The 24084-nt window shown below is 43.7% G+C and overlaps 1 protein-coding gene across 2 annotated transcripts in view; it reads right to left on the bottom strand.

Moving 5' to 3' along the window:
* Window positions 1–3790: 3790 nt before the first annotated feature.
* The window catches only part of LOC141096868 (meprin A subunit beta-like), a 177791-nt gene continuing 157497 nt past the window's right edge, over window positions 3791–24084 (bottom strand). Inside the window, exons 13-14 of one of the 2 annotated variants that reach the window (XM_073583727.1) lie at window positions 12675–12819; window positions 3791–3952 (exon numbers count right to left, since the gene is read on the bottom strand). In XM_073583727.1, coding sequence (XP_073439828.1) covers window positions 3820–3952; window positions 12675–12819 — 278 coding nt within the window. In that variant the 3' untranslated portion in view covers window positions 3791–3819. The remainder of the gene's footprint in view (window positions 3953–12674; window positions 12820–24084) is intronic. The other variant, XM_073583728.1, reaches the window with a different exon arrangement.

Here is a 24084-nt window from a genome sequence, read left to right as displayed (position 1 = left end):
TCAAATATCAGGGACCTGGAGCAGTTTGCCAAAGAAGAATGGTCTAAAATTCCAGCAGAGCATTGTAAGAAACTCATTGATGGTTACCGGAAGTGGTTGGTCGCAGTTATTTTGGCTAAAGGATGTGCAACCAAGTATTAGGCTGAGGGTGCCAATACTTTTGTCTGGCCCATTTTTGGAGTTTTGTGTGAAATTATCAATGTTTTGCTTTTTGCTTCATTCTCTTTTGTGTTTTTTCATTTAAGACAAATTAAATGAAGATAATAATACCAAAGAATGTGTTTGCAATCATTTTCAGGAAGAAACTGAGTATTATCTGACAGAATTGCAGGGGTGTCAATACTTTTGACCACAACTGTATATTAATCATTTCATGGTACCATTCTGAGATTTGAAAAATTTGGGTTGATTTCCAGCATCGTGGAATTATCGTGCGAGCCGCACTCAGGCAGAAACGCAGGATACCTTTTTTCTGAAATTTAATTGAAGAAGGTAGAATAGAGAGCAAGGCTATTTCTGGACAATTCTCCACTCTGTGTCCAGTGATCAAGCTATAGTTTGAAAGCACTTTCTCCCATAGAGGTTTAATCTTGTTACATTCCCACCATATGTTTCCTCACCACAGCGCCAACAGATGTCGGAGACTGCTGGGAACATGCTATGTAATTTCACTGAATATTGATACCATCTCACCAAAATTTTAAATTTTTTCTCCTGCGCATGGCATGCAGTTACCATTTTGTGTGTATAAGAAACTCTTTTCCCAGTCCTTGGAGGATATAGTTGACTCCAACTCTCTTTTCCATAAATGTTGATAATTCAACTTCTCTGAGGAATCTTCCCCAGCTAAGTAACTGTATAGCATGGATACCTTATGATCGGGGGGAGATTCCTGCAAAAAAACCTCTCAAAAGGAGAACGTACATACTGTGATAGAGGCGCCGACCCCTGAGAAGGCAAAAATGACTGCAACTATAGGTATTTCATCCACAACAATCTCCCGGATGGTGATCTATTCTGCAATGTAGTAAAAGCCGGTAATTTACCGTCCTCCAACACCTGTGCAAGACGGGTATCCTCCACCGCCCTCCAGCCTAGGAAAGATCCACGCATATATCCAGCAGGGAACAGTGGGGGAACAGTGTTTTTTCCTGATTGCATTCCAAACTTTAATTGTACCCCTGGTCATCTCCATCAAACCCTCCATCGCCAGGACATCAGTAGTATTAAGCCAAGGAAGATGTTTTAGCAGCACCCCCACCCCTTCCTGTTCGATACTAACCCACTGCTTTGTCGAATATCGGAAATGCCAATAGACAAGACAACCAAAGCTGAAGCCTGGAAATAATTTTTAAAATCTCGGAATCCAGCTCCCCCAGGTATTTTAGGGCGGCTCAAAGTCTGCATACCTATCCTAGGTCTGAGTGTGCCCCAAACAAATCTAGTTAATGCTGTATGTAATGCCCCAAAAAAGCTACATGGGAGAGAGATGGGAACGGTTTGAAAAATATACAGAAATCGTGGCAATATATCCATTTTTACTGCGTTCATTTTCCCGAACCATGACATTCTCAATTTACTGTAATTCAATAGATCCTTATATGTATGATCCAATAGCGATCGATAATTAAGGGCAAACAATTTTGACAGGTCAGAAGTGATGGAATCCCCCAAATATTTTATGGCCTCTAATTTCCATTTAAAGGGGAAACTATTCGTAGCAAATTCAACCTCTCCCTGCGGCAGTGAAATATTTAGTGCCTCTGATTTTGAATAATTTACTTTAAAATTACTCAGAAATCCAAATCTGTCAAATTCTTTCATTATGTTAGGGAAAGATACCCTAGGCTGGGAGACAAAGAGGAGAAGGTCATCCTCATACAGTGCTGTTTTATATGTTCTGCACCCTATTGTGACTCCATGGATACTACTATTTTTCCTTATTGCATTGGCTAAGTGTTCCATTACTATTAAAAATTGTGCTGACTTAAAGAAGACATGTGAGAAATGTTATTTATTAATTTTTTGAATGACATATCTCTCTGATTTAAGGGAATAAGAATTTAAAGTTTGAAAATTGCTAAATTTTCCAAATTTTTACCAAATTTCCTTTCTTTTCAAAAATAAATGCAAGTCATATCAAATAAATTTTCCCACTATCGTGAAGTACAATGAAAGTAGTCATGAAAAAAACAGACTAAGAATCAGTGGAAGCCGTTGAAACATTCCAGAGTTATTACCTCAGAAATTGAGACTGGTCAGAATTGTAAAAATAGGCAAAAATTAACATGCAAACAACCTTGGGGGTAAAGGGGTTAAACTGTCTACCTACTTTTGACCCACCCTGTATTGTTGATGGCTGCATATATTTGTATATCTATTGAGAAGGTATAAATAATAATAATAATAATAATAATAAGGGACTGTGAGTGCAAACATATAACCCTTAAAATATACGTTTAATTGAAAACTCTAAAATCACACCAAAAGAAAATGTAGTGCACAAATAGTGATACACACACAGATAAAATCAATCTATATTTCATAAATGACTGTTTTGATAAGTCAAGTAAAGTACAGTCACAAGTGCTCCATCAGAGCACCACTATCCTTGTCTCCCCTTGCACATACCGAGTTAGAGGTGAAATGGTTAGGGGGCATAGCGGGACAGGTGGGATGGATAAGCTCTATTGGAGACGTCCCAGGTACCACCACACACGGCCTACGATGCCCTACATGTCCACTAAACCATCCCTGCCTGTCAGCGGAGGTTAGCAACCTAGATACAATATTTGGCACCCCCACTCCATGGTGGTTGACCCTCACTTACCCTACAGGCCCTGCGCTGATGTGTCTACAGGGAGCCTAGACTAGACAATAGGCAATTAGACTTTAAGTGGGAAGGGATGTTGGATACCACGTGATAGAAAAGGGTAGATGTCACTTATCAATCTGATGCATTACGATGCTCAATGCATCTATGCCTCTGCCTCGACGCGTTTCTCCTTTGATGGTTCATCAGGAGACTGTGGTTCATACATAGGAGGTATAGATGCGGGAGGATAGTCATAAGGCCATGTTCAGGCTGTAGTTCCCGGTGTCTCCATGCATGGTGCGCATGCTCGGGAGCTTTGTTTAACACACGCTTCTGCGCATGCGCACCTTGGGCTTGACGCCTGTGGTATCTCTGCCGGGCACGGCAGGTGCGGCATGCATGCGCTGACAAAAGTGCTACTATTGGCCCCCAGGTAAACATTTGACTCGCACGTGACCAGGGTCATAGGGTTCATAAGGTTCTTCCTGTACTATTGTATGTATCCCCTTGAAAAAGCTGTATACGCCACATTCGAAACATGATTCGGGGTCTTTTTAGCTCTTGCTTGCATCCCAGCTTTGGCCTTCCTTTGGTCTTTTGATAAGTGGCTTGTTCCCATTAATGTTTATACTCTGAGCTCCACTCTGCCTCTGTACAGTACTGTTAAACTTTGTGATTAAAGTGGTGAACAGCTGCACCTGACCCTACATATGGGTTATTTTGGGGCATTTCTGAATGATCAATAGCTGCAAATTTCACTGGTTCATCTTTTGTACTTTATTTATTACAACTTGACTTTAACTGTTGTTTTTGGACCTCTAATGAAACCATTTTATACGCATTCCTAAAACTCCTCTTCCTCCAGTTTTTTCACATATATGTATATACTGTTTGTGTGCCTGCATATGCAATAATTAGGCAGTAAATAGGTAAACAGCAGCAATAGTATAAAGCTAGAAACAAAGGATAAAACAATTTATTTCTATTTTTTTAATTGCATTCTATTAAATAAAAGGGTTCACAAATACTAAAACCATAACTAGAATTGTAATGAAGGATGGCAACACACAAAAGTTTCCATTGTTGAAAATCTCGCATCTTTCACCTGTAAACCATATATCTTCATATACTGGGCACCTATAATGAAACAGAAGACTTTATGTACAAATGAAAAATATGTAAGCTCAAGTCTCAATAGATCTTAAAGGGAATGCACTATATTGTCAGATAATTTCTTATTGTTTTAATAAATTTTTTTAACTTTTTTTTAAAAAATGTGTAGCGTGGCTGTGAAGAATATTGGAGATTTAATTTAATGTCAATCATTTGTATCCTATTTGGCATGTGATTATAAAACCTCCTTCCTTTGTGCAACTCAGCAGGTGGTCAAGCATCAAAAGACTGTGCGTGACGGGACAAAATTCTTGCCTGCCATATGAAGTCCATGCAGTGTATCTGGTTTGTTCGGACAGCTAGGATTTCATAAGGAGGATTTTATAAGAAGAATATGGACTTATTGTACGTTCTAGTCACACACGGTTACATTTTCAAGATCTATGGAACGGGCCGAACGCCTTCCTGGGTCTCGATTCGCTCTAGCACCAGAGGGTAGGGAGATATGTGGAGTGGCTAGTAGGAGCCAAGTAGCAAAGCTGTGTTTGGTCTCAACATTAAGCAGGGGCCAGGCTAGATCCAACGAAGTTATGTCCCATCTTAAGTTTTGGAGTTTTTAGCTACCAGAGGCAAGGGAAGGGGATTTAGGTTCAGCCCAGAGGGCAGGAGTTGAGTGACACAAAGGGGTTAAATGTGTAAAGCATGGCCTATTGTTTTTTTCTCTGAGGAGATCACGACGACACATCGTGTGGTGAGAATTCAAGGAACAGAGCTGACCACCAGCCCCCCATGTGGCAGCCCCTTCCCTGCAAGCCATGGCTTTCATTTGATTAGTAGCTGACTCTTACGTTCTGCATACTTTGTCCTACTACTATTGTATTTGCATATCTGACCATTGTATATGTATAACCATTGTGTATATCAGTGGTCTTAAACACTCAGCCCACGGGCCACATGCGGTCCCTCATGCTGCTTTATGTGGCCTGCAGGCACTGCAGACCCTTTGGCAATCCCTGACGGCCCAGAGGGACATTGACGGCAGCGTTTTATTTTAGCTGAATGTGCGTCCTTAGACGCATGTTCAATTCAAATGTATTGCCAAGTAAAGACTGTGCACAGCAATACCTATGCCAGCCACCGGCCAATGAGAGGCCAGCTGCTGACATAGGCGTACCGGCGTGGCAGCATATGATATCATTGTCATGCATCAGGCCAGCATGCAGATGTCAGCTGCTGGCTTCTAATTGGCCGGTGGCTGGCGTAGGCATTGCTATGAAGAGTTTTGAGCTTCTCTTAACTGTTCCAGGTTTCCAAAGATGCGAAGCTGTTAAACGAAGTGCTCGCTAGATTATTTAATATGATTTAATTAAAAAAGATGGCCAAAAGATGTTGGAGAAGACGACTGAAAAGAACCCAAAAAAGCAGCTTTAGCACAAAATATGCCTGCATGCCTGAAGCATCTTTTAAATGGGATTTGTAAAGAACTAAAATATATCGTGTGCATGTACCTTGAAAATACCCATACACTTTAGATAATTGTTAAGTGCTCCAATACACATTAGAATAAAATTATCTGAATCCACTGTAAGGGGGTGGCTTTCTATGGACAGTAGAGACAAACTGCCACTTTAAGAGACAGCACCCCCTTGGCTAGAGCAATGGGACATTCGGCTCTCCCCTGCAATAAGACTGTTTTGGTTTGTTCTGCCAGCAATGGAGCGGGGAGGGGCTGTTTTTCTGGTGTGTGTTCTGAGCTGGGAGTCTGCAGGAGGCTGACATGCTGGGAATTGTGAGGAGAAAACGTGCAGCTTGAAACTGACTGAACTTGTGGGATTGTGTAGACCCTTCTGGGGATAACGAAGGTGGCTTTCCTGTCTTGCTGTGAGGAGCCACAAAGATATACAAGGAAGGAATCCAGAGGAGGGAATCCACCGTTTCTAGGAATAGGCTCGGGATCTTCACACAAGGACAAGACTACATTGCACAGAGCTCCTGGATGTCGCATCATCTTGCAGAGAACTGCAGGGGCCCCCCGGGAAGGAACTGAGACACCAATAATACTGTGAGTGTTAACCCCATGTGCGCACATGTTAGGGATTAGGATAGGCTGCTATAGATAGAGCACTGTAGCCGTGTGGCTGGTGTAGCAGAGGCCAGTTAGGCTATAGTTATTAGAGTAGCAGCATACTGTACTTTACTGTATTCTTTTGCCTTTTGGAAAAATACACTGATCTGTAATAGTTGGTGCACCGTGCCATTTGACAGCCCAGCTAGAGAATATCACTTTTGTAAATTGTTTTATGTCATTGCATACCCCTGTTTACACTTTCCTAACACTGCATTCCTTGCCTGTAAATAAGTTAACCCTTTGTTGTTTGCACCGCATCTTGCGTACTGTAGTCTCCCTGTATTGTGGTGGTCTCTCGGCCATCGCTTCACCACCAATATCAATAAGTTCGGCAGACAGTCGAATGTGTATAGGTGGCTCAGACAGAATAAATAGGGGAAGAGAATGATCTGGCATGTCCAATTTGGAACTTGCTTTAATGATAAGCCACCGACACAAATGTCTGGCAGAGTTCGGTGCAAAGTGAGCAATACGGGCTAATTCAGACTGCTATATTTTCAGACCAGCATACTAATGATCAAGTACTATGTCTAATAAATTCCAGATACCACATCTACAATAATATATCATCAGTACATGAACTATAAAATCTAAAACTGCCACTGATCTTCATTATGAATTATTCACACTGCGCTATGCTCACTTATGAACTATGATCTCCACATTGTCCACACCCCATGTTGTTCCTATTCATATTGTCCATCTATGCTGTCTCCTCTTCATACTGTCTTCATCACGCTACCCCCACTCTATACTGAATCCAAGTTTCCCTCTCGCCATACTGAGCCCCCCATACTGCTCTCTCAATAGAGTCCAACACTTTACTCCTCCTCCATACTGAACCTCCACACTACTCCTTCTCCATACTAAGTCCCATTCTTTCTCTTTTCCATACTGAGAACACCAAGCTGCCCCATTCTCCATACTGAGCACCCTATGCCACACCTTTTCCATGCTGAGCCCACACCATGCTGCTTCCTTTTCCTTACTGAGAACCCAACGCCAACCCTTTTCCATACTGAGAACCTCACACCATCCCCTTTTCCATACTAAAAATCTCACTCCTTCCCCTGCTCCATACTGAGAACCCCATGTTGCCCTTTCTCCATACTGGGCCCTCTACACTATCCCTTCTCCATACTGAATCCTCCAAGACGCCCTTCCTCCATACTGAGCCACAACGCTGCTCATTCTCCATCCAGAGCCACCCAAGCTGCCACTTTTCTATAATGAGCCCCACATGCTGACCCTTCCACATACTGAGCCCCCTATTCTGCTCTTTCTCCATTCTGAGCCAACCACGCTACCCCTTCTCCATTCTGAGCAATCCATGCTGTTGTTTCTCCATACTAAGACTTCCATGCTGCTCCTTCTCCATACTGAGTCCACGCAATGCTGTCCTTTCTGCACACTAAGCTCCCCATGCTGCCCCTTCTCCATATTAACGCTAAGCTCTCTTTTCATTTTAATCCCTACGTGCTACTCTTTACTCATGCTGAGTTCCCTCCATGCTGCACCTTAAGGCTACTTTCACACATCAGGTTTTCGGCGTCAGGCGCGATCCGGCGTCGTGCCGGAATGCCGGATCCGGCAAATGTTTTGTAAAACCTGAAGTGCCGGATCCGGTTTTCTGCTGGATCCGTCTTGTTCTTGACAGACAAAACCGGATCCGTCTCATCCGGTTCATCCGTTTTTCTATCCGTTTTTCGACGGATTACGCCGGATCCGGTTTTTAAAATTGACCCTTGTGGCCTTCCGAACGGGATTGGCTACTGGAAAACTAGATATAGCATGTTCCTACAGCCCTTCTTTGACAGGTTGTAGAGAAGAAAGTGCAGGTTGGAGAGAAGAGCAAGTTACTGGCGAAGATGGATGTTGTCATTGGAAATATTACCACTAGAAGTTCTGTGACGGTTTCAGGGACAATTTTCCACTATACTTTATGTCACCTCAAGGCAGAGTACACTGGGATGACAGAGTGTGAAAGATTTGTGCCCTAAACTTGTGTACCTTCTGGACCAACAGTATATACCTTTGCCAACCAAAGTTGGCTATCTTGTCATGGTCTTACTATTTTTACCTTTAGGCCACAGGTGTGTACCTGGTTGTGTTTTATGCAAAGTATTTCACCTTTTAACAAAAGTTGTGTACATTGGTAGGAAATCACCAACAATAAACACAACTTTTTAGGTGAAATACTTTGCTTCAAACACAACCAGGAACACAACTGTGGCAAAAAGCTAAAATTTACCCACAGTTATATACCTGGTTTTGAATACCTTTTTACTTTTGAAATACCCTGTATTTAACCTTTTTTTAAAACATAGTTCGCCGCAGAAAGAAATGACAGAACCATTGTGAAACGATAATTTAACTTTTATTTAATTTTTTTTTTTTTATGTTTTTAAAGTGCAAAAAACTTTTTTAATAAAGGTTTTAAACCCAATGGGCATTTTTATTACACAAAAAAAAAATTACAAATCTGTGTACTGTGGGGTGGAAATACTGCTGGAGGGGCTGCGGGACACTTCGACACTGGGTGTGTGGAGAGAGGACTGGGATCGTGGTGGGGAAGGAACAGTTAGAGGTGAAGGTGTGGAAAAAGCTACAGAATGGGTGGACATGTGGGAGGCAGAAGAGGTGGTGGGCGGTGGAGTGGAGGGTTGGGCAGGGACTGTAGGAGCAGATGATGTTGATGGAAAGTTGTATGGGGAAGGAGTTTGGTACGGGGAAGGAGTTTGGTACGGGGAAGGAGTTTGGTACGGGGAAGGAGTTTGGTACGGGGCAGGTTGCTGGAAGTGGGGAGATGTCTGGTACTGGTGAGGTTGCTGGTATGTAATAGGAGGGGGAGGATGGAAAGTGGCTGGAGGGGGTGCAGATGTAATAGGAGGGGGAGGATGGAAAGTGGCTGGAGGGGGTGCAGATGTAATAGGAGGGGGAGGATGGAAAGTGGCTGGAGGGGGTGCAGGTGGAGGAACTACAGTGGTGGGAGGTGGAGGTTGGGAGGTAACCTGCTGTAGAGCACCGTGCACGAATGCATTACATGCATCTGCTGGGTAGGAGATAGTGTTGCCATGCGCTCCACAACAGACCTGAAAAAGGTGTGGTTTGGCGAAGATCTTGCTTCTGAATGCATGGTTTGCAGAAGTGTCTTCACCTCCAGAATGCTGGAGTTGATCTGCTGAAAGCCTGCGGAGATTTGCTCTGACAAGACTTTGAGACAGTTCTGGAAAGATGCATTCAGATGCAAGAACTCTTGCGCATAACTCTTTTCCTGACCCCTCTGCCGCTGCCGCCCAGTACCCGCAGGTGTACTAGAGGTGGCAGGGGCAGAAGGGTGGGGTAAAGGGAAAGCGATCTCCTCACCAGCAGCTTCATGTAATGTAGGCGGCCACGATGCTCCTGTGCTGGTGGATGGGACAGATGGGTCGAATGTGTGGGAAGGCTGGGAAGGTGCAGATGTACCGGGGCGGTCGAAGTGTCCCTCGGTGCCGGTCTCCTCAGGGATCGCCTCAGTAGGGTCCAATCGTGCAGGCTCCCGAGTGCTGCTCACCGTGCTGTGGAATAAAGAGAAAAAAAAACAATTAAAATACTGACATGGTATGGCCCTGGCTGAAAAAAAAAAGTTACATCTAACATTTTTTTCACATGTGGTGTGTAATATTTACCTTCTGGTGAGCATTGTTTCCCGGAGGAACGACAGGGCTTGTGCGTACTTGTACTTGCTCCTGCGTCCTCCAGATCCACTCGGGGCCCGCATCTCTTTATTGAACTCCTTCTTGAAACGATCCCTCACAGACCGCCACCGATTCACAATTCTGTTCCCTGAAACGAGAAAGGAGTGGTTAGTATACAACATCAGTGTTTCACAAACTCCAGTCCTCATGGTCCCCAGGGGTCATGTTTTCAGGATTTCCATAGTAAATAGAAATCCTGAACACATGATCCGTGGGGACCACGAGGACTGGAGTTCGGGAAACACTGGTTTACATCAAGCAACCGGTACTGTATATACTTACGCTCTTTAATCTGGGCCCGAGCTTCGAGGTCCTCCCAGCGGCCCACAAGGAGAAAACAGATTTCCTCCCAGAGTCGTCGGGTAACGATAAGGTCAGCGTGGCGGCGGTCAGCCATATTCCAGAGCGGCTCCCTTTCTCTGACGAGATCGATGAGGTGGTCCACATCGAGTCCTCCATCCTCACCGTCAGAGTCGGGAGCACGCTGTGAAGGCTGTTAAAGAAAAAGACAAAAATAAAATAATTAGCCTCCACAAAAGAAATGAAATAAAAAGTGCAAAAAAACAAAGCAAAAATATTTATACTTACACGCTGGTGACCGCCGCGTTGCTGTCGCCGACGACCCTGGGAGGCACTGCGAGGACCTCTTGGCCGAGCACCAGATTGGGAAGACTAGAGAAGAAAACAAAAAATGTTATGTCTTTGGATGTAGGCATTTGTTTGCTGTGTGTGGTCTGCAGAACATTGTTTTCTATGTGTTGTGTGTAGTGTGATGTTGTGTTTCTGCGTTTGATGCAAAAAACTTACCAATTGTGGGCTAATCCAGGTGTCTGTCCACCCCTTCCTTCTTCTTCTGGGAGCTCCTCTTCATCTTGTGATTCCTGTTTTGAAATAAAAGGCAATGAATAGACATATATTACAGAGATGATGGATTTTGGAAATAAAAACTTACCGTCAAACGCTGACGATGCGAGGGAGGGCTCCCAGAAGAAGATGTGCTGTCCTGTTGATGGCCAGACTCCATGGCTGTGGGTATTGCTGCTGCCAGTGATGCCATTTCTGCTGCTGCTGCTGCTGCATCTCTTTGGCGGCTGTTGAATAAAGAGAAACAAAGGGCCAATGAATATCTTGATATTCCATGGCCCTAGTTTGGAGGAATGGGGGATTTGATAATTACCGTCTCTCATCTGCTGCTGGCCTCCCCTCCTCAGCATGTTCTATTTGCTGCTCCATTTGGGGTGGTGGTGGTGCTGATGGTGCTGCAGTGGTCTCCTGCCTTCTCCTGCTTCGCTTGGTTGCTTTCTTGGGTGGCATGTTGGGTGTGGCTGTGGGTCCCACTGTCTTGCTTTTATATATGTCTTGTGGGCAGAGCTACTGAGCATGCTCAGACCAAAAAACCGGATCCGGCCACCGGATCCGGCGTGTCCGGCTTTTTCGCCGGAGACAAAAAACGTTACAGTAGACGTTTTTTCCAGACGCCGGATCGCGACACATTGCGACACATTGCCGGATCCGGCGAAAACCAGATGAAACGCATGGCCATCCGGCGCGATCCGGCGCAAATGCAAGTCAATGGGGGGGAAACCGGATCCGGCATTGCATTTCGCCGGATCCGGTTTCTGTCAAAAGCGCCAGATCGCGCCTGACGGCGAAAACCTGATGTGTGAAAGAGGCCTAACTCTGTTCGGGATAGTCCTACACTATTTATTATTAAAAACCTTGCCTTGTGTCAAAGTTGACCTCAATGTGTGAACAAGGGGACCCAGTCCTTTTGTCCGCCCTTGTTCACACATTGAAGTCAACTTTGACACAAGGCAAGGTTTTTAATAATAAATAGTGTAGGACTATCCCGAACAGAGTTACCGTGTCGTGGTGGGATAGCTTTCATGCTACTTTTGATCAAAAATATTATAGGAATCCGCAGGTAAAACGCAGGCGAAATCCGCACAAAATCTGCAGTAAATCAGCACTAAATCCGCAGGTAAAACGCAGGTCGATTTAACTGCGGATTCAGCAAAACCTGCAGCCAAAACCACAACGGGTGCACATACCTTGGCGTGCTGACTTCAAACATTAAACATGATTTTATTGGTACAATGAAAGCAACATACATAATCTTATACACAAAAATTTTTGAGGAAGGAAAATTGAATAAGTAATTGAAACAACTGAACAATTGAAAAAACTTACGCGAAACGTGCGTCTGGGGTCGGCCCCTGGGAATTCTGTGGTCTCTGCGCTGGCACTATACAACATGGGTAAGTGCATGCAACCCTTATAACTTGGGTACGGGCAGTACATTTATTTTACTCCCCTGCTTTCCACATTATCAGTTTACAATTAACGATAGACCCTCTCAGCACAAGCACTTTATGACTGTTGCAATATTACTACATTTGTACTAGGAGAGTATATGATTACATGATCTTCCAATTCTGTATACTTATGTAATTTGTGGAACTGCCTCGTACCACTAACGCCTCATTCCCAGGGTTCCTATCTTTTCCTTCCCCAATATAACTTTTGTGTATAAGATTATGTATGCTACTTATCATTGTATCAATAAAATCAGGTTTATTTTTGGAAGTCAGCACTCCGATTACGGTATCTTTAGTTATACCTGCTATTGACTGTACATATATTGCATCAGTAAAGTTCATATTCGTTTTATGATATGGGCTGACTCCTTCCATGCTAATGTATTGCATTCTGGGGTTACCAAGTCATGTGTGGGCATATCGCCTTAGCTTAAATACCATCACACACAATCCCAAAGGAATTTAATAAGATTCAGCAGTCATAGCAAAACAATCAGCCCCTGCAACCCTAACAAGTTCACCAAAGTCTTCATGTATATATGTAATAAAAAAGATTGTTTTACCTGCATGTTTCTATGAAGTTTACTATAATGCATGTACCACCATGAAAACATATATTTTTTTTACACAGAAATGGTCCTTTAGTAGACAAGATGGATGGTGAGGTGGTCACTGGCATGGGCTGGGACAACTTGAGATGAGAGATATCTGTTGATATAACAGGAAATATTGTAAACAAAAATATACACTCACTGGCCACTTTATTAGGTACACCTGTCCAACTGTGTGTTAAGACTTAATTTCTAATCAGCCAATCACATGGCGGCAACTCAGTGCATTTAGGCATGTAGACATGGTCAAGACAATCTCCTGCAGTTCAAACCGAGCATCAGTATGGGGAAGAAAGGTGATTTGAGTGCCTTTGAACGTGGCATGATTGTTGGTGCCAGAAGGGCTGGTCTGAGTATTTCAGAAACTGCTGATCTACTGGGATTTTCACGCACAACCATCTCTAGGGTTTACAGAGAATGGTCCGAAAAAGAAAAAAAATCCAGTGAGCGGCAGTTCTGTGGCCGGAAATGCCTTGTTGATGCCAGAGGTCAGAGGAGAATGGGCAGACTGGTTCGAGCTGATAGAAAGGCAACAGTGACTCAAATTGCCACCCGTTACAACCAAGGTAGGCAGAAGAGCATCTCTGAACGCACAGTGCGTCGAACTTTGAGGCAGATGGGCTACAGCAGCAGAAGACCACACTGGGTACCACTCCTCTCAGCTAAGAACAGGAAACTGAGGCTACAATTTGCACAAGCTCATCGAAATTGGACAGTAGAAGATTGGAAAAACGTAGCCTGGTCTGATGAGTCTCGATTTCTGCTGCGACATTCGGATGGTAGGGTCAGAATTTGGCGTAAACAACATGAAAGCATGGATCCATCCTGCCTTGTATCAACGGTTCAGGCTGGTGGTGGTGGTGTCATGGTGTGGGGAATTTTTTCTTGGCACTCTTTGGGCCCCTTGGTACCAATTGAGCATCGTTGCAACGCCACAGCCTACCTGAGTATTGTTGCTGACCATGTCCATCCCTTTATGACCACAATGTACCCAACATCTGATGGCTACTTTCAGCAGGATAATGCGCCATGTCATAAAGCTCGAATCATCTCAGATTGGTTTCTTGAACATGACAATGAGTTCACTGTACTCAAATGGCCTCCTCAGTCACCAGATCTCAATCCAATAGAGCATCTTTGGGATGTGGTGGAACGGGAGATTCGCATCAGGGATGTGCAGCCGACAAATCTGCGCCAACTGTGTGATGCCATCATGTCAATATGGTCCAAAATCTCTGAGGAATGCTTCCAGCACCTTGTTGAATCTCTGCCACGAAGAATTGAGGCAGTTCTGAAGGCAAAAGGGGGTCCAACCCGTTACTAGCATGGTGTACCTAATAAAGTGGCCAGTGAGTGTATATATACATACACATATACATAAACATACACACAGAGATCCACATATGTACAGCATTTTTTTCTTGATGTTACATTTTTATTTAACACTGGGGCAGACCACAAGGCTACTATGTATTGATGATGCGGTTAATAAAAATATCATCATCCACATATTCACCACCAACAGCACGGGAAGGACATGTCACCTTTCCGACACACGGCATTCTGACACACTGTGGTCCGGTGTGATGACATAAGGGCTGCTGGTGCACTTCTCCTTCGGGACTGCTCTCTGCTCTCCCAATGAGGTCTTTGGATCTGGTGCTCTGCAGGCTGCAGTTAGCAACCCCTCAAAGGCCACATGGGGGCCAGGGAGCCGTGAATCTGAGACCCCCTGATGTAGCCTGACTGCCACGCTGTCTTTGAGCGAGTGCAGGAGAAAGATCCCCTGCTGTGATCTGGAGATAAATTATACATTGTACTGTCAATCTTTCTGCAGAAAGGGTTGCCACTTGTCACATAAATTACTAGCATGGCTGGTATTTATGCTTAGAGGCCAGGAAAAGTTATATATATTTACTAAGCAAATGGTGGTATTTTCCATTATAAAATGGTCACTTTCTATGTGAATTAATTACAATTCTTTGGCCAAGCTGGCTAGTCTTATGACTGTTAGCAGTGCCAGCAATTGGTCAAGTGTGGCACAGGAACTGAAGCGAGATGGTAAAGCAAGGGAGCAGAGAGCCATAGACCGCATCGCCAGCCTGCCCAGCCATAAGCTCATGGCCGTCTCACACTAAGGTTTGCTGTGTCCATCTGTTGTATAAATCTTTTAGCTTTCATCAGGCCAATATACATCGCTAAACCACTTTACAGGAGTAACCCATCCTATAACGGTGCAAAATGCAAAAATCACAAGAAACCAGGATGTATAAATAACCCTGAACCTGGGTGATATTTTTAGGTGGCATAGATGGAAAACTAATATGAAAATTAACTAAATTGTCTTGAAAATAAATTATTCCCAGATGAAAGTGTAACATCCCACTCTGCATCCTTCCCCCTAAATAATGCAGCCTTTTTTACATTAGAGATTTTAAGAAAAAAGATGGAAACCCTCGCCAGGGCACAGCACTGTAGCTTCCTACTGCACATGCCCACAGGCACCTGTTCTTACATTGAAGGACTTATTTTTGTCAAAGTAAGGCCTCGATCACACATCAGGTTTTCATCGTCCCACGTTTTTATACTGTATTATTTTTAATTTTGTCATGTCTTTTAGTTTTTCCTTTATAGTTTTTGTCTTGCCGGATCTTGACTCTTTGGAACCTATGTTGGTTATGATGCCCCATTATCCTATGCTGGGATAATTCCTGGATGTGGGACATTATTGAATATCGAACAGAACCAAGGGATTCCGTCCAATTGGATGAGAAGATTTTCTGATGATTTATTATCTTTATTATTTTTTTCTTATTCTTATTATTATGTTTTTCTTTTTTTGTTATTCTTTCTGCCCATATATACATATATTTTTTATCTTTTATTTTTTATGTATATATATATATATATATATATATATTCTTTTATGTATTGTCTTTTGTCTGTACTATTTTTATATATTTGTCACTGATTTCTGTATACTTCAGTATTGTAATATCCTATGACGAGAACATAGGCTCGCACTTTGTCACTTTGAGGATGCACTTTTGCACTTTACATCACTCTCTGAGATACCACTAACGCTGTGCCGTTATTTGCATTACTCCTTTGCGCTTCACTTAGCATTGGATCACTATAACTTCTTTCTTCTTGTGTATATGGGCTGATCTCTATCTCTTCCAAGATGGTTGCCGCCATGGTCTTCAGTAAGATGGCGGTTGTGGCGCGCACGCACGCTTTGCCTCACGCCCCTCCCACTCTCCTCCGTGGCTATCTGGATTAGCTTGGCGCGCATGTGTATGACGTCAGCAGGTGGATTTCCATCCACCTGCGCGCCGTCTACTGACGGCCACGGGGGTGGGAGGTAATGTTCTTGGCGGGTGACGTCATTGGCGCGTGCGCCCGATACTCCGGCATTGATTGATGACACTATATAAGTATTAAGGATATGGCACTTATGTGTACCCCTTTTGAGAAAGCATTCAATGCGAAACGCGCGTCAGGGGGTCACAGAGGGGCACATTGGCTCACTGGCGATCATGGGTAAGTGACACCATTTAGATACTGAAGGGCATTTGACTTGCTTAATGCTCTAGACAATATCAATTACACCTTGTATGGGTACTTTGCCCGGGACTTACCATGTTGTACCATATTGTCGCTTTATACACCTTATAACCCTTGGTCACAGGATCACCATGTGTACCTCTGTTTTGGCCTTAGTATCCCTGCTTTTCCTTTTTACTATATAAGCCATTATTGGTATGTATACTTTTGTATTGTCAACTATTTGAATCAATAAATTAATGTTTTTTATTGGATGGTGTTCTCTGCTCCGTTTTTTCTGTGTCTATTCCTAATGGGAGCATTTCCATTCCCTATTGCTGTTAGGCCTTGGCCTTACTTTTTGGATTGAAGTTATTTTCTTCAGCATTTATTATAGTTTACATATGCTTATTTTTGACAATTTTTCGTTTTCATATGTGATTTCTGTGTGTTCACAGCTACTAGTCATAAGCAAATGGATTACCGTGCTCGAGACCAAACGTGGTTGTCTCAACTTCAGGGGTTTTTTAAGGAGGATACTGCTGGTACTTTTAATACGAATGGTGGTGATGCAAAGGAACAAATTGCTAAGCTTAGGACGCTGCTGCACAGACGGACGAGATTGTGGTGGAACAAGGCTTCTTTGGGGCAATATCTTACCCATGCTCTAATTCCAAGAGGTTTACGGGTGCAAATTTTTCCTGCATTTTCAGTTGAGGATCTCACTTTCAAAAAAGAATGGGAAGAGACTGCTAATAAGTGTTCTCAGGGCTTTATGGAACTGTTGGTTAGATTGGATGAAAGAAAATTGGGAGAATTGGAAAAGGAGATTGATGTTATTCAATTCTCTTTAAAAGATACCCTAACTGTTGATGCTTTGGACAAATTAAATGGAGATCTTGAGAAGGACCTGACAAAATGGGAACAGGAAATATGTGCTGTTAAGTCCAAAAAACTACAGAGAGATTATTCAGACTCTCTGGAAAATAAAGTATATAGATGGAAGAATAGGATAACTAGGGCGAAATCCATCCCTCAATCACGTTCTGGTTCCTCTGGGACTGATAATCCCAGGACCGCAGTATCTACCAGAGTCACTAGAGGGCGTCATGCCAATAAAAGAAGGCAATATATATCGCCCACCTACGAACGCAAGGTTAAAAATTCTAGACTGCAGGTAATAAACTTGTCTTCACATACTCTTTTTGAGACACAGTTGGAGGTGTTGCAATTGGGCTTGAATTTTGTCCCTAATAATGGCTTTGATTTTTTCACAGTCTTGAAAGACTTACACTTATTCTGTCGCAAATTGATCCTACGAAAATTACACCATCGTGTTGATGGTGATTTAAATGCAGTGGAACAACAAGCAGTTGCCGATCTGGAGGATCTTATGAAAGAACAAAAACCTGACAGTGTAGGTATTGGTATCATACCGCGTTCAATCATGCCACGCTCACTCACGTTTCCTCCCTTGTCACTATGTCCACAGGTGGAGATCTTTTGTAAATTGGTCACTGAAGACCTGCGAAGGATATCAGGGAATATATGTAGGGACAACCTGACTGGGTTGCAGAGACAAGCCCTGAGAGAGCTGCAATCCCTTGATTCTGTGGTCATAAAGCCTGCTGACAAGGGAGGGAACGTGGTGATCTGGCCGACAGAAAAGTACGAAAGAGAGGCATTTCGCCAGCTTAGGGACAAACAAACCTATCACATTTTGCCTAGCAACCCCACTGCGTCTTTCTCTTTGGAGTTGAGGGGTATTCTAGATCATGCTGATGAGTCAGGTATCGTACCGAGGAGGATTTTGGACGCCCTTGTGCCTAAATATCCCAAGGTACCTACCTTTTATTTACTTCCAAAGGTGCACAAGGATGTTCGAAATCCTCCCGGAAGACCCATTGTCTCTGGCATAGGGGGGGTTGAGCGAAAACATTTGTAAGTTTATTGACCACCACTTGAAACCTTTAGTCGAGAAGCTCCCCTCCTATGTCAGGGATACCACTGATGTTCTAACCAAAGTTGATAGGTTGTTTCTAGAGGTAGACATGCTCTTAGTAACTATTGACATAGAGTCACTATATACCTCTATTAGACACAGCGATGGCCTTCGGGCGGTCCGCTTCTTTCTTGAGACTGCCAACTGGGATGGCCATTTTTCTGATTTTGTTCTAGATTTATTGGAGTTTGCTTTGACCAAAAATTTTTTTGTTTTCAAAGACAAATTTTATTTACAGTTACAGGGGACTGCAATGGGCGCGGCATGTGCCCCAGCCTATGCAAACCTGTTTCTTCGTTTTTGGGAGAGGCAGGTTTTTTGTGGGGATGGGGCACATGCCGTGGACCAGGTGGTGGGCAGGTTTCGCTACATCGATGATGTATTGATGATATGGAGGGGTGACGAGACCAGCCTATCCAAATTCATGCAGTCCCTTAGTGTGAACCCATTCAATCTTAGATTTACATTCAACTATCATGCGAAATGTATTGATTTTTTGGACATTAAATTGTGTGTGGCAAAGAACGGGTCTATTGAGACCGATTTACATCGCAAGGAAACGGCAGTGAACTCTCTTTTACATGCCTCCTCGGCACACAATTTCTCTGTGATTAAAGCCATCCCAGTTGGACAATTCTTAAGAAACAGGCGGACCTGCTCGACTATGGCCCGCTTTGAACAGCAATCTACCCGCCTTATTGAACGGTTTCGTGATAGAGGTTATAGTAATCGCTGTATTAGAGAGGGCTACAGACGTGCCAAGCGTACCAAAAGGGAGGAACTTCTTGTACCTTCACCTAGGAAGGTTTCGACTGATTCCAAGGAAGTGAGATTTATCTCAACTTCTAATTGTCGCTGGGATCAGATTCGTGATGTATTAATCAAACATTGGCCAGTCCTACATACGGACAAGTTTTTGGCCGGGAATTTACCGCAGCGTCCTTTGATGGTACAACACAGGGGGAGGAACCTGAAAGACCATCTGGTCAAAAGTCATTATACAACTAAATCACAGTTCATTTTTAATATGAGTAATCCTAGGGTCGGGTGCTTCCCCTGCGGCGCATGTGTCGCGTGTCCCAATATTCTTAGGAGTGGGACCTTTAGTACATCTGATGGGAGCAGGGAGTACAAAATACGTGATTACATTTCATGTAATACAACTCATGTAATATATTATGCAACATGCCCCTGCTCCCTGTTCTATGTAGGTCTCACTTCGAGGGAGTTAAAGGTATGGACGCGCGAACATGTCCGCGATATCGTTGCCGCAAGGGACACTGCGGACTCCACATTGCTTAAGACCCTACCGAGACATTTTTTGTTATGTCATGGTTCTGACCCCAGTGGCCTTAAGGTGAGGGGCATTGATAGGGTCCATGGCGGTGTCAGGGGTGGCAATTTGGTCCGCCTTCTGGCACAACGTGAATGTAGGTGGATTGTCACCCTTGACACCGTCACACCCAAGGGACTTAATGAAAAACTTACTTTTGTCCCTTTTCTTTAGAAATAATTCCCCCTTTTTTGCCTTTCCACCCATCTCTGTCTCAGTCTCTGTGGCAGCGTCCGTTTATATATATATATATATATATATATATATATATATACATTTGTATGTATATAATATATGTCTAAAGAATGAATTTGTATCATCGTCCCACGTTTTTATACTGTATTATTTTTAATCTTGTCATGTCTTTTAGTTTTTCCTTTTTTTCCTTTATAGTTTTTGTCTTGCCGGATCTTGACTCTTTGGAACCTATGTTGGTTATGATGCCCCATTATCCTATGCTGGGATAATTCCTGTATGTGGGACATTATTGAATATCGAACAGAACCAAGGGATTCCGTCCAATTGGATGAGAAGATTTTCTGATGATTTATTATCTTTATTATTTTTTTCTTATTATTATTATTGTTTTTCTTTTTTTGGTTATTCTTTCTGCCCATATATACATATATTTTTTATCTTTTATTTTTTATGTATATATATATATATATATTCTTTTATGTATTGTCTTTTGTCTGTACTATTTTTATATATTTGTCACAGATTTCTGTATACTTCAGTATTGTAATATCCTATGACGAGAACATAGGTTCGCACTTTGTCACTTTGAGGATGCACTTTTGCACTTTACATCACTCTCTGAGATACCACTAACGCTGTGCCGTTATTTGCATTACTCCTTTGCGCTTCACTTAGCATTGGATCACTATAACTTCTTTCTTCTTGTGTATATGGGCTGATCTCTATCTCTTCCAAGATGGTTGCCGCCATGGTCTTCAGTAAAATGGCGGTTGTGGCGCGCACGCACGCTTTGCCTCACGCCCCTCCCACTCTCCTCCGTGGCTATCTGGATTAGCTTGGCGCGCATGTGTATGACGTCAGCAGGTGGATTTCCACCTACATGCGCGCCGTCTACTGACGGCCACGGGGGTGGGAGGTAATGTTCTTGGCGGGTGACGTCATTGGCGCGTGCGCCCGATACTCCGGCATTGATTGATGACACTATATAAGTATTAAGGATATGGCACTTATGTGTACCCCTTTTGAGAAAGCATTCAACGCGAAACGCGCATCAGGGGGTCACAGAGGGGCACATTGGCACACTGGCGATCATGGGTAAGTGACACTATTTAGATACTGAAGGGCATTTGACTTGCTTAATGCTCTAGACAATAACAATTACACCTTGTATGGGTACTTTGCCCGGGACTTACCATGTTGTACCATATTGTCGCTTTATACACCTTATAACCCTTGGTCACAGGATCACCATGTGTACCTCTGTTTTGGCCTTAGTATCCCTCCTTTTCCTTTTTACTATATAAGCCATTATTGGTATGTATACTTTTGTATTGTCAACTATTTGAATCAATAAATTAATGTTTTTTATTGGATGGTGTTCTCTGCTCCGTTTTTTCTGTGTCTATTCCTAATGGGAGCATTTCCATTCCCTATTGCTGTTAGGCCTTGGCCTTACTTTTTGGATTGAAGTTATTTTCTTCAGCATTTATTATAGTTTACATATGCTTATTTTTGACTATTTTTCGTTTTCAAATGCCTATATATAGTTAGGGACAGAATTAGTTAATTAAGGGGGCTGGACTTGCAGCCTTGACGGAGAGGAAGCTGCTGCTTCCCAGTCAGAAAGCCCGGGTGCGTTGGCCAGGGTAGATGTGTGCTACTGAAGGGGCACTGCCAGACTCCCGGATGGGAGAGATCTGTTGCCCTGGATCAAAGATTCATACAGACTGAAGGATTACAACACAGGCCCCCAGGACTTTGGAAGGGTCTTTGCTGAAGGGGTCTCAGGTGCCCAGGTGCCAGCGATTGGATTACTGAGAACTTTGACTGCTACGGCCATTGTGGGTATGGCAAGTGTCAGGGAGAGAGCAGGAAGCCAGTGTAGAAATTGTCTTTTCGTCCATCCTTCATCATTGTTCAAATAAAGTTATTTTTCCCTGTTGGAGAACAGCTGCATTCCAGACCCTTAATTACCTGGACTGCTGTGACCAGAGGAAGAGAAGGTAACCTGTGGGGAAAAACTGTGTTGGTCTAGTCTATTCATGTACGGGGGAACAGGGGTGCTCTCTGGCCATTAGCTCAGTGGACTCTGTCTATGTACTGTGTCTTTAAATAACCCGGCCACAACTAACCCCCTGGTCACCATTGTTACACTTGGCGTAGTACGGCAGGATGGACCCTCACAGCCTAAAGACTGATGGATGGAATATGTGAGACTTGTGATTTTGGAAGGCTGTCTGCCATGAGAGAATTAAAGCTGGTGGCTGACCTTGATTTTGAAGTGTCCGCCATAGAGATGGCAGTTGACCGGGACTGTGAATCTTAATTATGTGATGTGCTGCCAGAACTGGAAGAGATGGAGTTGTCGGCTGACAGCGATCCTGAGATTTGTGACTTTGAAATTGGGACTTTTGATGTGTTGCCCGCCGTGACAGGTTTGCTGATGGCGGATGTTGTGAACTTAGAGATGGTGCTAACCGCTGCTGAAAAAATGATGGCTGTTGGCGCGAAAAGTAAAGACAAGGCTGCTTGTCGTGGGTGTCACCCAGGAAAGTTGGCGCCAGAAGAAAAAAGGTTGCACCCCGTTGTGACAGAGGCCCGCCTGAAATGGGTGCGGACGAAGACAGAGCTCCTGCCTCTGCGACCAAACCTAGATAAATGGGCAGGAAGTGACCCCACCCACGAATGGGTGGAACCCAAAAAAGATGGACTGTCTGTCAGAGGATGCGATGTCATTATCGGCTGGCATGAAAAGGTGCAGCATGTCCTATGTAAATAGTATTGGAAAAAAAAAACGGCGTTCTTTAAAACTCACGGTGCAACGCAAAAACAAAGCTCTGCCCCCCAAAAATGGGTCGAAAATCTCGGCTTATACGCGAGTATATACGGTATTTCTATTAGGCCGGGGTAAACTTGCGAGAAACTCGGAAGAGTCTCGCATGTCAATAGCCGGCACTGCCACCGACACTCGGATCGGAGAGTTCAGCTGCATAGAAATGCATTGCAGCTGAACGCTCCGATCCAAGTGCCGGTGGCAGTGCCGGGTATTGACATGCGAGACTCGTCCGAATTTCTCGCATTGCACTCGCAATGCTGACCCCAGCCTTAAGCTGTAAATTCTGATCCAGAGACCTGTGAACAGTCTGTGCATTGTGGTCCAATCTCTGACTGATTTGTACAGACGTCTAAACGCACCCTAAAGGACTTTTCTGTTCATTAGCTAAATTTCTACAATCATTTTATATTGCTGCAGATTGCTGAATTCCAAGCATGCAATGTGTTCACAATCACAATTCTGCTCTGTTGCCTGCTTGTGTGGGTGGTCATTGGTCATGTGATTGCAAGTATGCAATTTGTAGTTACTTTTCTTGCTTCTCATAATGTTTTATAGAAAGAAACAGATGAGAAGGTAATTGGCATGTAACCACAACTATGTAGATCACACACTTTTGGTCATGTGAAAGCCTGTTCTAGCAAGCTGCACAGCGTAATCCTGACAGTGTGCACAGAGCATGCTATACAGCGCAATCCTGACAGTCAGGGGTGGATTAAGGGTAGCCAGGGCCCCGGGCTGTTCAGACTCTGTGGCCCCCCAGGTCATGTGATGGGGTCAGGAAGTCACTAGTTTTCATGATGCATATGGTGCATCCAGGGGTGGGAAGGGGTTAAATACTGAGGTAAAAAAACTCTGCAAATAGGCAACGTGTGCACGAGGCCTCACAAATACTGAGGTAAAAAACACCAAATACTCAGCGTGTCCATGAGGCCTTACAAATACTGAGTGAAAAACTCACCAAATACTCAGCGTGTGCACGAGGCCTTATAAATACTGAGGTAAAAACTCACCAAATACTCAGCGTGTGCAAGAGGCCTTATAAATACTGAGGTAAAAACTCACCAAATACTCAGCGTGTGCATGAGGCCTTACAAATACTGGAAGGCTTCCACCCAATATCTAGTTCTGACTCACCTGTACCTAACATCGAAACCAGCTAATAGCCTGCAATCACCTGCTGACCTGGACCCATGACCTGTCAGACAAGTTACTTCACATGAGTCACACAGAGGCTTCTGCTTCATGAACTTCCCCAGATAGAAGAAGCAGCCTCCAATGTGCAGCCTGTGGCCAGATACACAGGGAGAGACGCTCCTCATCACAGGCTGTGCCTAACATGGCAGCAGAGGGGTTAACGCCACAGACAAGTTGCCGTCTCCTCACACACTGGACACGACGCTGCATCTGGCGATGAACAAGCGCACATTGCGCAATGTAGTCATGTCCC

The sequence above is a fragment of the Dendrobates tinctorius genome, unplaced genomic scaffold (genome assembly GCF_039654945.1).
Source record: "Dendrobates tinctorius isolate UK_male_01 unplaced genomic scaffold, ASM3965494v1 ptg000081l, whole genome shotgun sequence".
Taxonomy (NCBI): Eukaryota; Metazoa; Chordata; class Amphibia; order Anura; family Dendrobatidae; genus Dendrobates; species Dendrobates tinctorius.
The sequence above is the reverse complement of the archived record's forward strand: the minus strand, read 5'-3'. Positions and strand labels throughout refer to the sequence as shown.